This window comes from Ictidomys tridecemlineatus, chromosome 9, assembly GCF_052094955.1.
Source record: "Ictidomys tridecemlineatus isolate mIctTri1 chromosome 9, mIctTri1.hap1, whole genome shotgun sequence".
NCBI lineage: Eukaryota > Metazoa > Chordata > Mammalia > Rodentia > Sciuridae > Ictidomys > Ictidomys tridecemlineatus.
The window spans coordinates 126825189-126838625 of NC_135485.1; the positions used below are offsets into that span (position 1 = coordinate 126825189).

The 13437-nt window shown below is 38.3% G+C and overlaps 1 protein-coding gene across 3 annotated transcripts in view; it reads right to left on the reverse strand.

The window, feature by feature from the left end:
- Arhgap10 (Rho GTPase activating protein 10) overlaps positions 1-13437 on the reverse strand; it is a 290987-nt gene that overhangs the window by 118368 nt on the left and 159182 nt on the right. For 2 of the 3 annotated variants that reach the window (XM_040293220.2, XM_005327533.5), the window contains exon 14: positions 5420-5494. In XM_040293220.2, the coding sequence (XP_040149154.2) occupies positions 5420-5494 (75 nt within the window). The remainder of the gene's footprint in view (positions 1-5419; positions 5495-13437) is intronic. The other variant, XR_005737333.2, reaches the window with a different exon arrangement.

The window sequence follows — 13437 nt, forward strand, 5'->3', positions numbered from 1 at the left end:
GAACAAGGGAGTCCCAACTCATCTGGGCTTCAGGTCTTCGCCTGCACCATGGAGACCATGTATATGCTCTCATAGAACTAGTGAGTACATCAAACAAGGCAGGAACATAGGCCAATTTTCATAAATTATTACATGTAGCAGATCACCATCACGGCAAAGTGGCTAAAAAGCCTAAGGGTTCAGTGGTGGCACCCCCCAAAGGAAGGAATGGATAAGAATGGTAGCAAGTCATCAACGGAAACTTGCCTGGCTTTCTACATTCCTATCGTGTGAAGAAAAATAAATAAAAGATTCATGGAAGAGACCCTTTCTCCCTCACTCCAGAATGACGTCCCAACCAAGATTAAAACAAAACAAAAACAAAACAAAACAAAAAAACACCCACTGGTTGCTTCAGGGTTATTTTTTTTTTCCTTTTTCTTCCTTACATTGTATTTGTTTTATTTGTCTACATAGAGAAGAAAACATCTTGTTAGTATTTTCTTTCTTAAAGCACAAAAATAGAACAGGCTGTCAAAATGTGACCAGCATGCAAAGTCACGCATGTTGCCTAAAAACTCTTTAAGCTCAGGCATGACAAAGAATGGATGACAACTCAATGTTGGACTCAAACTTTTTGAAAATAAAGTGAAACGGGAAGTGATGGTTGTTTCACAGCCATAACATCATACATACAAAGTCAATTACTCAAAGGTCTGGAGACTTTTTAAAGCACTTCAACATTTCTTGATTACAACGACTGACAGCCCTATGCAATAAACTACAACAATGGCAATTGACACTGATTACATTTTGATCAGTTCCTACAATTCAGAACTCATTTGTTACCGAGCTTGTCAGACAAGCCACAGATACATTCAAGAAATCAAATTAAGAACCCTGATTAAAGATGCAATCCTTTATAACAAGGACTAAATAATTCTGTTCTAAAGGCTTTGCCAACCAATTACTTCTGTAACTGAATATTCTGTCTCTCATTAAATCAATTATTTAAATCTCATTTTAACATACAAGTCAGATAACATTTTCAATCAACTTGCTACCAGCAAATCACCATTTTAAAATCCAAGAGGGTTCTAAAGGAAATCTTTTATTTCCAACTTTCTACCAAATTATCATTCTATATTTTGAGAATCATATTCTCTCCATGGAAAAATAAGCCACCCTTCTAAATTCATGGGATAAAAAGCAGCTGTCACATCAGAAGCTAATGACTACATAGTGTCTATGTTATTAATCTCTATTAAATTTTTCACTGTTTTCAAATAACTCAATCATCCCTAGCAGTCCTTTACAATCAGTGGGTGCACTGGGAATAGGTAGAATTTGTTATAACCTTATTTAGGATTCAAATATAAGAATATGTTTGGAGTGTTCATTCAAAATACATATTCTACCTTAAATAAGGGGAAAATTTTGCTTCCTTTAGAACCAAAAAAACAACATCTCACGAATAGTTAAAACTCCAAAATAATGAGCGCAAACGGTAGACTTTTTATTGGGGTGAATGTTTCCTACTTGCATAACCACTGGCTATTTCTTTGAAATTGGAAATGTATGGCCCAACCAAACTGCAAAGCACCATTTTATGCAAAGCTAATATTACACTTAACAATGGCTTGGGTCCAATTTCAAAGTACTTGAAGAAGCATGATGATGGGATGAGTTCTGAAAATACACTTTATTGTAATAAACTGAAATGTTTTTCAGCTACATTAGTTCACTTTTCCTCCCAAACTATGTGACAAAGTTGTCCTGCAGACAAAGTAAATCAGCACTCTTCCAAATTATTTTTATTTCTTGTTTTCTATGTTTCTATGACTAAAAATATATAAACCATCCAGGTTTTTTTTTTTTTTTTTTTTTTTTTTTTGCAAATTACATTTAGAAATAGTTACTGGATCCATGAGATCCCATACATCACACTACCGCATTTCTCAGTTTCCCCTTCCTCTGCTCTGCTTTCCTTCCAAATTGGGGGAAGAGGAGGAATACAGGACAGCTAACACACTTCAGATCTAATCTATAACTACTGTGATTCAGTTTTTAAATTCTCATCTTCTTGACTAAAAAACCATAACTCACCCCAAACACGCCCCATGTGTTATTTCTCTCTACTTTCCTCAACTACTCTGTATCTAAACAAACTTTTACCAGATTATGTGCCCTGACTCAGAGACAGCAAAAGAAATTGGCCTGTAAACAAAAGGAAGTCCGTCCCTCAGGTGGGCATTTCCTTTTGGAAATTTAAGAAGCTTAGTCTAGGGAAAGGCTCAGAGGCTGCTGGGAATTCAGCAGAATGTTGCTTTCTATTCCAGGATGGAAGACGAAGTCTCAACACCAGGAAGGACGACAGTTACCTTCTCCTTCACCTGGCCTGGAAGAGCATAAATGATTTCTCCATTTACAGAGCTTTCTATGATCAGCTGCCATCACTCTTCATGTTGAATGGAGAAAGGGGATGAAGAGGGTGAGAAGAGGAGACAGGGGGAAGGAGGAGAGGGGAGAAGAGAAGGGAATGAATGAGGAAGGGATGATGGAGGGAGAGGAAGGGATGATGGAGGGAGAGGAAGAGATGAGGGAGGGAGAGGAAGGGATGAGGGAGGGAGAGGAAGGGAAGTGGGAGGGAGAGGGAGGGATGAGGGAAGGAGAGGGAGGGATGAGGGAAGGAGAGGGAGGGATGGAATAGGTAAAGATAATGGGGAGAAACATTTTTCTGTATTTTAGTCTTAAAGAGGGAAGAAAACACTCCACCAAAAGGAGATAAGGAAAACGTGCAAGAGATTAAGCATAGATTCTTTATTTAGGCATCACCACAAACTTCTACATGTGAGTATTTAAAGAATACTTTAAACAGAAAATGCAAAACATTTTACATAAAAATGGCAATAATAAAAATCTAAAGTAAATAGCTCTCAAGACCTAAAATGAATCAAGTAAAAGCAGCTCTCAAAAAATGAAATAGCTTGGAACTTTCTCTCACTTAGATTTTAGATTATATTTCAAAGAAAAAAATGCATTACCAACAAAATGCTCTTTGAAAATATCCAAATTTAAAAAAAAAATATTGCTCTCAGGAATAATAATAAAAGATAATGACTTGCTTTAAAAAGCAAACTTAAAACTTTGGCAGGCCCACTCAATTTTTCTTCTCTTTAGGACATACAACCTTAAAACAATAGAGAAGTGGGAAAAGCTGGAGAGAAAGAACATCTATGGGAACTCATACATGACTACCAAAACTCAAATTTTGTTTTTGGCAGCAGTAGCAAATTATTTCAATTTGAAGATTTAATCAGGATGGGAAGGACACATCTTAAGGAAATCCTCAATTCAGTAGGAAATAGGGAATAAACCTATTTTGCTGAGAGCTAAAGTTTGTATTGGTAACAAACAAACAAGAAAATGGTGTTAATGCAAATCCAAAATTTTTGACTGACAATCTTAAATTCATACTACGGATACTTTATAGATAACAAAAACAAACATATATTATTCAGTCCTCAAATTAATTATTAAATGAGGAGATAACAAGTCAGTATCTTTCTCTCATGCCAATTCTCTAATTTCCTCTTTTTACAGACTATTACTGAGAACACAGCAGCACTCCTCTTGCCAGCAATTCAAAGGAGGTTATAACATGCCCGTGTTCTGGACTTCTCTACTCTGATGCTCATGGAAAGTATAGACAGTTTTCCAGGTCATCAATTTTTGAGGTTTTAGATAGACAGTGAAAAACACCTTGTAAGTTAAGGACTGTCTTGGAACATTTCCCACGAGCAGAGGAGACCATCACCTGGGTTCAGCTATGTTGAGTGTATAGGATTTTATGAGATTAAGAACAAATTTTGAGAGAGCTTAACACTTCATGGTGACCACAGAAACACCCTTGCTCAAGCTTTCCTGGAACGTGAACAATAGGATAAAAATAATGCCAGGATCTTTATGGCCAGTTTAGCACCAAAATGTGCCTTTCGGCCCACATCTCCCATTCTGATACCAAGAGCCTTCTAGGTCTAATCATTAAAACACCATGTTGGAAATGGGAGAAGTGTTTCTAATTTTAAAATTAAGTAAAAGCAGATGCTGCAGTGCCATTAAACTCTTCCAGCTGCTACTGAACCACTGGCAACCTGGGTCTATTTAATTTGGAGCCTGCTAATGGTAAAAAGGAAAAATCTGTCTGCCAGAATTGCACACCCAAGTCAAACCAGAGAGGCAGAAAATGAAAACAGCTCATGAAAGCAAATGTATCCTAACAAGGCTCTCCAGCTGATGACGGGCAATTTTTCCTGTGGTTAATAGCTAAAAAAAAGGTTGTTGCTTATGAAATCCTTAATTCAAATACAGCCAAACAAGCAGTGCTATCCATAATGTGTCAGTTGATTTTGTTCATCTTAGTTTATGCTTTCTAAAAATGAGTCTTTACTACAACACTTTAGGATGCAGACAGGTTTAAATGCATTCACAGCCTACCTGGGGGCATTGTTAATATTGATTGATTAAAGTGAGACAGCAAATAAATTAATATGTAGCAAGGTCAGAATGACAGATTGGTTTGATATCCAAGGGCCTGCAGCCAGATGAGTTATTGCTTCTCAAGAGGCAGCCTGCTCTGAGGTGGGGAGAAGTGGAATGCCTTACAGGTGGCACGGAACTGACAGCAGTGTGTAATGCAAAAGCGCTTTGTCATTCACATAATGTCTGGGGTAATGAAATGAATTCACTTTCTGGCTTCCTCTAGTCTGCGATGCCAAAGAACACTGTGTTATCAGCACAGATGGAGCATGCGTGGTTCTGGAGAAGAGCCTGGTGCGAACTACAAACAAGCCACTGTGAATACCAATGAATCCCTAAGAGTCAGACCCTCGCTGTCAAATGACAGTTTGGGAAGCTCCATAGAAATGAGAGAGTCCCAGTGGTCTTGTCCAACCAAATGTACTGTCAAGATTATGGACAGGCAATTTGGAAATCATGCAAATCATAGAAGCCTGACTGCTACTTCACTGAGTAGAGCAAGGAGTGAAAGATATTCATCCATGGGGCTGGGGTTGTGGCTTAGTGGTGGCGCTCTCACCTAGCATGCATGAGGCACTGGTTCGATCCTCAATACCACATAAAAACAAAATAATATGCCTGCATAAAACTAAAGATACACAAATAAATGTTTAAAAAAAAAAAAAGATATTGGTCCATGAGATGCATCATCTTCTTAATAAGCAGAGGCGAAGTAGATAATCTAAGCTGATCCAAATACTAATCTACTTCTGAGTCAACCATCTCTGCTCAGGAGACCACTCATCAGTTGAAGAAAAAATGGATTCCCAAATATGCTTTATGTTACTATGAAATATTAAGTTGTGAAGTCAATGAACATTAACAAATAATGCATGGAAAAATGATTAGAAAAGAGGCATACCCATCAACATACTCAGAAGTCTCTGGACCTTTGAACTCACCCCCACAACTCTGTACAATCCTTGGTCATTTATACCTATTGGAAGAAACGAAATGTTAGCAAAATACAACAGTATCAGATTTAAAAAGCTGTCACCAAACAATTGCAGTCAGAATCTTTGCTAACTCACATTAGCAACATTCCTGTTGACTGTAAAAATAATGTTCGACAAAAATCAAGTGTTTATACCAACTTTTTTTTTTTTTTAAACCGGCTTTGTATTTGTGTGCTATGGTTGGAAAATAACTTAAATCAATTTTCCATGTGGACAAAAAGTAATGAGTCAATGTTAATGAAAAGTCGAGCATCATGGATACACTAAAATGTATTCCAATGCAACTTGTAAAGATACATTAAACCTTATGTTTCTTCGGTTCACTTGTTCACATTTCTCTTAAAGTGTTAGTCTTTTAAAAATAATATAGTGATTAGGATATAAAAAGAAACCATTGTTTGGATGATTATTGGATACCAGTCAAGAATAAAGCAGTATTTTTAAAGAAAGAGTTGTTATATGCCCCGCCCAAGTGTGTATCAACCACAAACTCTACTGCAAAATAAACCAAATCATTGCAAACTCTTCTGCAGAAACCTGAAAATCAGGGGTCCTGGAGCACAAAAGATAATAAAGGCAAGAAAAGTTACATCAGACACAATTTCATATGCTGAATAAATGTTCCTTTTGGATTCTCATCTGCACAAACCAATTGTAAATGACACTTGAGAAACAATCAGGATACTCTGAGAGGCATTCAGGTGATACAAAGAAATTTCCTTCCACTGAAAGGAATGGAAGTCATCTGTCTTAGATTTGCTGGAAGAGGAAGACGAGATGGTTGAAGCAACTGGGCAGCCTGTACATATTGCTGAAACTGGGTGATAAGAGTATGGGCAGTCATTGCACGGAATTCTCTAATTCAATGGACTTGAAAAATTATATAATAAAGCAATGACTCCCCCAAATAGGACTACTTGTCTATACTTCCAAAGAGTTACAGCTTCAGGGCTATGTGTCTATTTTCTACGCTACAAATGTTAAAGCCAACAAGAACACGACTGGCTGACAAGGAAATGACATCTCTAATCCTCAAAGTTTCCAAAACAAAATAACTCAACAACAAAAGGCCATGAGATCTGCACAAAGGGGTCTATTTTCTTCTTACCTCCTGCACTGATGAAAAGAATACTAGACAGAGTCTAAAGCACTGGATTCAAGTCTAGGTTAGACAAGCATGAGCAAATTAGGAAACCTCTGAGACCCAAGGCTACATAGGAGATCAAGGGCAACACCCTAGGCCCTAGTATGCTGGGAGGAAAAAGATGCTAGAAACATTCTGTACATTATAATGCACTCTGACACACACATCCACATACACTTTCTTTTTTTCTTGCCAGAAATCAGTTTTTTTTCTTTTCCTCCATTTTGCCTTTTATTTGTCTTTACTCATTTTTAAACTTCTCAAATGTTCTATTTTGCCTTTGATTATGGGCCAAATTTGTGACTTTCACAGATTTACATGTTAAAGTCCTAACTCCAGTATCTTAAAATGTGACTGTATACAGAAAAAAAAAAAAAAGAAAGGTCTTTAAAAGCAGTAATTCATTTAAAATGAGGTCATCTGGGTGGGCCCTAGTCCAATATGACTGGTGTCCTTGAAAGGAGAGAACTTTTGGACACAGTAAAAGCTGGCAGCCTGCAAGCCAAGGACAGAAGCTTCAGAAGAAACTGACCCTGGCGATAGCTTTATAATACACCTCTAGCCCCACCAAAATTATGAAAAAGTAAATTTCTATTTTTTAAGTCACCCAGTATATGACTTTGTTACAGCAGCCTTGCCCTACTAATACATGCTCTCTCTCCATTCTCTCATTAGAACTCAGAGAACCAGGAGGGCCAAGGCTAGCCCCCAGTCTACCCAGAATGCAAGAGTCCCAGCAGCAAAGAGGCTCCTTCCTAATGTGGGACAGCCACTAACTAAAACAGGAGATGGGGCAGCATGGCCCTGCCTCAAATTGCAAAAGAGAAGAGGAAAATGCCAAGAAATAAAAATCAGAGAATTCTGAGCCTGCTCCAAGGAGAAAGACTGAGCTACTCATTCCTTCCTTCTCCTAGAAGCCAGGGGACCTGTCCAGAGTGTTTAAAATGCCAGAGGATTTTGTTCAGCAGCACTACTCTATTAAATAAACCTACAACAACAGCTTGACCCCAGTGCCAGAAGTAAAAAGAGCAAGTCATATTCTGCAAACAAATATGCACCTCTGTGAAAAGTGCCTGAAATATATGGAAAGATGAAATAAGAATGTTACTTCAGCAATAATCATCACTCTGCTGGTAATTACTATCAGATAATTGATCAAGTTCAAATTCATCACCCTGAGAAGAGTAGAGTTAATTGCTAATGCATAATGAAAGGTGCGAAGGGGAAGGAAAGTTCCTCAACACAGTTTTTCCTTTTCTTAATGAAATTTAAATAAATCTCATGCAAAAGCAGTTCAGAAACGGCACATGAAATACTCAAGTCTTGTGGGATTATCTCTCTCGCAACACTCCTTTGAAAGGCCCTGGACTAACAAAACGAGAAGAACTTTAATCTACAAACACATACGTGTTCATATAAAAATGTCAACTGTGTTAAGAGAATATAGACCAACATGCCAGTTCATACTAGTGGGCCTAATCACCTCCCTTCCAGCTTCTTCCCCAATTTCCCTCTTGCTCAAAGGGATCACGCTTTCTAGTCACCAAATATTAGAATTTTCAAGTTTAACTTGTCACGTTCCAAATTCGACAGGTCAATGTCCACTCAATCTTCTAACTGAAGACTAATCTCTGCCTCTTTAACACAGTCTTGAGTTCTTTGCACAGGAACACCCACATTCCAACCACCACCGTCTTTTCCCCTCTATATTCCTAGCATTCATATCACTTTTATTATCGAAGGTCCTCACCGTCCCCATTTTAAGAGTAAGCCAGCAGATGAAGCCCCTTTCCCAGCCTTGACAAGTACATAAGTATCCATAAGGGGCCCCACTCATCTACCTACGTCTATCGCACAGCAGGCTGCTGTCCCCCACAGAAAACCAAGTTCACACTATCCTTCGTGACTATATTCAGGCTGAGGTCTCTCCCCTGACAGGAATGGTATGCCCCGTCTACCCAAGATGACTCACCTGTCACCTATGTATTCAAATATGTGCCAGGTGCAAGAAGCTACTCAAGATTCAGCAATGAGTAAAATAAATTTCGATCCAAACCTTCAAAACCAGACCAAATCCTACCTTTTCTGACTCTAGCCCAAACTAATAGTCCCTTTCCCTAAACATAATCATAATCAATTCCTTTTATTTCAACACTTGGTCACGTTCTAAACCATGTCCATAATCTCTTAGTCACAACTCCAAAAACCAGAATTCTCAATGCTTGACCTTGAACACATCATGTTAAGTCTTTATTTTCCCCACTTAGAGTGAATGCTCATATTCAACCATGTAAAAAATAATTTCCAGGGCTGGGGTTGTAGCTCAGTGGTAGAGCACTTGTCTAGCATGCATGATGTTCAGTCCTCGGCACTGCATATAAAAATAAAGGTATAAAAAATACAATAACATTATAAAAACAGTCATTTCCACAAACTTATCTAGAGATGCACATACTATATAGACCTGTATTACCTTTTTACTTAAAGAAAAAAATTACATTCTGAAACACATCCAGAATTAGAATTTTAAAACAAACAACTGCAGAACTCTATTCTATCTTCTCTCCCAATATGCAGATATTACCTTGAGAAATATTAGGTCAACTTTGTGTCTGTATTTATTTATTTTGGTAAATGGCACCTTGCATTAAGTAGTTGGGCACAAAATAGGTAGTGCTATGTTGATGTGACTTGAAATTAACTTAGAACTATAGATACAGATTGGACCAAAATGTATTCTAAACTAAGAAAGCTAAATATCCAAATTATTGTAACTTTTTGAGTGTATAAAGGCTTACCAATAGATAAATAAAATATTTTCTGGGTTTTAGCAAAAAAAATTGTAATTTGGCCCAAAAGTGTTTATAAGCCCAAAGATTTTTCTTTTAATAGATAAGACTGGTTTCAATGGGTAGTAATATACAAATTCCAATACAAAGAAGATCATCTGATTACAGATATCCCCAGGAAAAGTGGATAAGGTAAAATCCAGAATGTTTTACTTCCTATCACCAGTCTCTTCTAATCTGCCACTCTGCTACCACAGAGTGTGACCCACTTCTTCTGTGAGGAGATATCAAAAAGTGGGAATGAATGAAGTTTCATTACAATATCTGCCCAGTTGTTTCCCTCTCAGAACCCAGAAGATATCACCAGAGCCATAATATATTTGGCACCCACAGGCCCTTTCAAGTGATCTGGAGAAGCAAGAGAGAAAGGAAGATGCTCTGGGACAATAAGAGTTAAGGTACAAAAAGGAGAATATGATTTAAAAGGATCAATAAACTCAAACAACAGAAGTGGAGGTAAGACTGGACAGGCTGTGTCTTAGTCTATGTTCTGCTGCTATAACAGAATGTCTTGGACTGGGTAACAGATGACAAAAAAAAATTTCTTTAGCTTATGGTTCTAGAGTCTGGAAAGATCAAGGGGTCACATCTGGTGAGAGTCTTCTTGCTGTCATCACATGCGGGGAGCAAGGAGGATAAGTCAGCAAGGAAAAGTGGGGGGGCAAAACATTCTTTAATCAGGAGCCGACGCCTATAATCATAACCTCATTCCCCAGACAGTGTTAATTTACTCACGAGGGCAGAGCCCTCTGTACCTAATCACCTCTCAATCCGGCTGCAGTATGGGTTAAGTTTTCTACACCGGAACTTTGGGGACACATTTAAACCACAGTAGGATACAAGTACACACACACACACACAGTGAGCAGGGCAAAGAATGCAAAGCAAAAGGGGAAAACAGAAAGGAATGAGGTTAGCAGGTGAGGTAGTCCATAATATTGAATTATCAAGTACTAACTATATTTCAAGCACCCAGAATTAAGTGAAGACCTAGAAATTAAGAGATCAACTTGATACCAACTAGGGCAGGAAATCTTTTTGTTCCCCCCTTCTTTTTGGTTTCAGGAGACACTTTGATAATTCTGTATTCTCTATTACCTCACACAGTGCTCAGCACGTCCTATGCATTTAACAAATAAATGGACTATATTAATGATTGAAATGAATAATGAATTAATATGCTGATGATTAGGAAGTAAAGGAATATGGAAAGACAAGACAGGAAAGGTCTCCCATGTGTGTGTAGATAAAACTAGATGAAAGAGAAGGGCTCAACGTGGAATGTAAACACTTTTGATGGTAACAGGCGCAAAATTATTTTAAAAGATTTTGCAGCTGCATGATTCTACAGAAATAAATGATCAAATTCCATGGGTCTATAAACATTCATTCAGCTCACATCTAGCAACCCGCAGAGCGCCTGGCATGGAATGAGGTACTTAATATTTGCAGAGTGACTGAATCGTTTATTTGCACTTGCGTGTGGTGACAACAGGGTAAAAGGTCATTAATGTTCATGTTCACATTCACAGGATTTACATCAAAAGTCTGCAACATTTCATTTTTAATGAGGCATATGTGCAAATATGTAAGCATGTGAATGTAGGAATACAAATATAGGTTTACACGACTCTCCAGCACTGCAAAGACAAATTCCCTGATGGGTTATGTAATGAGAAAATGTGCGATTCTATGCATATGAAATTCTAATCATTATTTTTAAATGTCCTAATTTTAAATATTTACATATTTTACATAATTATAAACATTAACCAATGTTGAAAGACACTTGACAATAAAAGGAAAAGATGTGTAACACAGGAAATGATTAGAAAAACTCGTAAGAAAATCACGAAGGTGACTCAAGGAAAAGCAATGGAGAAACTCATGGGTGTCGTTTCAGGTCAGGGGTGAGTTACAGAAAAAAGGCGATGTGTTCCCCTCTATATTTACAACCAATCTTCAATAACACGGTTTAAGTGCCTGTGTTTAAGTGTAGTGAACACTTTCCAGGCTATCTCCTGTCCTAGGTTACACAGAAATAAACAGATCCATACATACCCTTAAGATAGTCAGCAATCTGTAACACTTTAGGTTTCTGTCGAAGGTGTGTATTCATATTAATTTTAAATAAACACAGACAGAAGCAAGAATCCTTTGCTCTGTTCCATCAATGGGGCATATTCACTGCCATGAATGTAAGACACTGTTATCTACTGAACTCTAAAACTCAAGAAGAATAAATTATTTTTTTTAACACTTACAATGCATTAAATACCTCAAAGAGAAGGTAAGAGCAATTCCTAAGCAATGAGACAGAAGATTAACTGTAGCTATATAAAGATGAAAAGATCAAAAGAGCACTCAATAAGCTTTTCACCTTTCTGGACCTTGGTCCAAACAAAAAAATTTTTTTTGTAATTTTTAAAAAGTATATCCTGGATATACAAATTTGTTCACAAGTTAGGATTACTGACATTCTGAAAATTTCCAACACTACCATCCTCTAGGTGTGATTTGGCAAGTTGCTCCCTCTATGCTTCACCTTCTTCATCTGAAAAACAGGTTAAGATGGAAGGGAGGCCGTGTATGGCTGAGTGGTACAGCACTTGCCTAGCATGCGAGGCCCTGGGTTCAACCCCAGCACGGTCAAAAAAAAAAAAAAATGGAATGGGGTCATTGTGAAAATTAAAGGAGCCTATGTTTATAAAGCATGGGAACAAACCTCAGATTCAACTAATTCTTTATTAATTCAAGCACTCACTAAAAACTAACTACAGCATAACATTCAAACCTAATCTCAAAATAGCTAGGCATAATACATCTAAAACCCCCACAAGGAAGGCATGTTGTCCACACTCCATTTTCAGAAAACCAAGCATATGCCAAGGAGAGAGTCAACATTTACTTAATAAGAATGACTCATGGAAAATACAAAATTCCTGTTCACCAATAACGTTTGCATTTCTTCCCATGGATGATAACCATTTGGATAGCAGATAGAAAAATATCACAGATAATCATCCAGTGTCTCATCTTCCTTGCCCCTTCCTATGGAGTTGTACTTTCCCAGCATGCTAGCTTCAGGTACACTTCTTGTGCAAACCTGTTTCTGTATCATGACGGGCAGCCTCCTGGACAGCAAGCACTTTCAGGGAAAATCAGGGTTTCATTTGCATGGTCCTTCCCCATCCAAACAAACCAGAGTCTCAAGATAGGAAAGACAGTTTGGCACAGGAGGGGTCCTCCCACGTCTGTCCATCATATCTGCTCCAGCACCCGTCCCAACTAGGTGAGAAAGATGGAAGAAGTACTAGGCAGCTATCCAGTTCCAGGTCGGAGCCGGTGCTTTTGGAAGTACTGTTAATTTCAGGACTCTAAACACACATTTAGGCTTGGCTAAGTCTCTTCCTCTCTCATCCAAGGCTCAAATACAATAGGTGGCTGCTTTATTAGTGGCTAACTTTATTTTAGGGTCAAAATGAACTGTAGGCTACCTGTGACTGACCTTGCTTCCAGTCTATAGCCAACACAAGAGAAACCATTTTAGTTCCAGGCCAGACAGCTCTTAGAATGTTGCTCCTCCTACACAAGCATACAAGCCATTGGCCAAGTACCTAACCAAAGACTTAAAGAAAGCTGCAGAATCACAAGGAGCTTCCTCTTGCATCAGTTAACACGTGGGGACCCAAATTCTTCTGAGGTCTCATGTCCACCGGTCCCAGGGCCTCACAGAGGTACCAGCTGTGACTCACTCCATGTCCCCTGCAGTGTTTGTTCACAGTGTGAGCCTTGGCCAAAGGACTATTTCACAGAGAACGGGAACCCAGCATCCCCATCACCACTAGGTTCATTGCTGTCCCTATTTCTACTACCACAAGGTGTTTCTGACTTAGGAGATCAGGATCCCGGTCCCAGCTGTGCCAGGGCC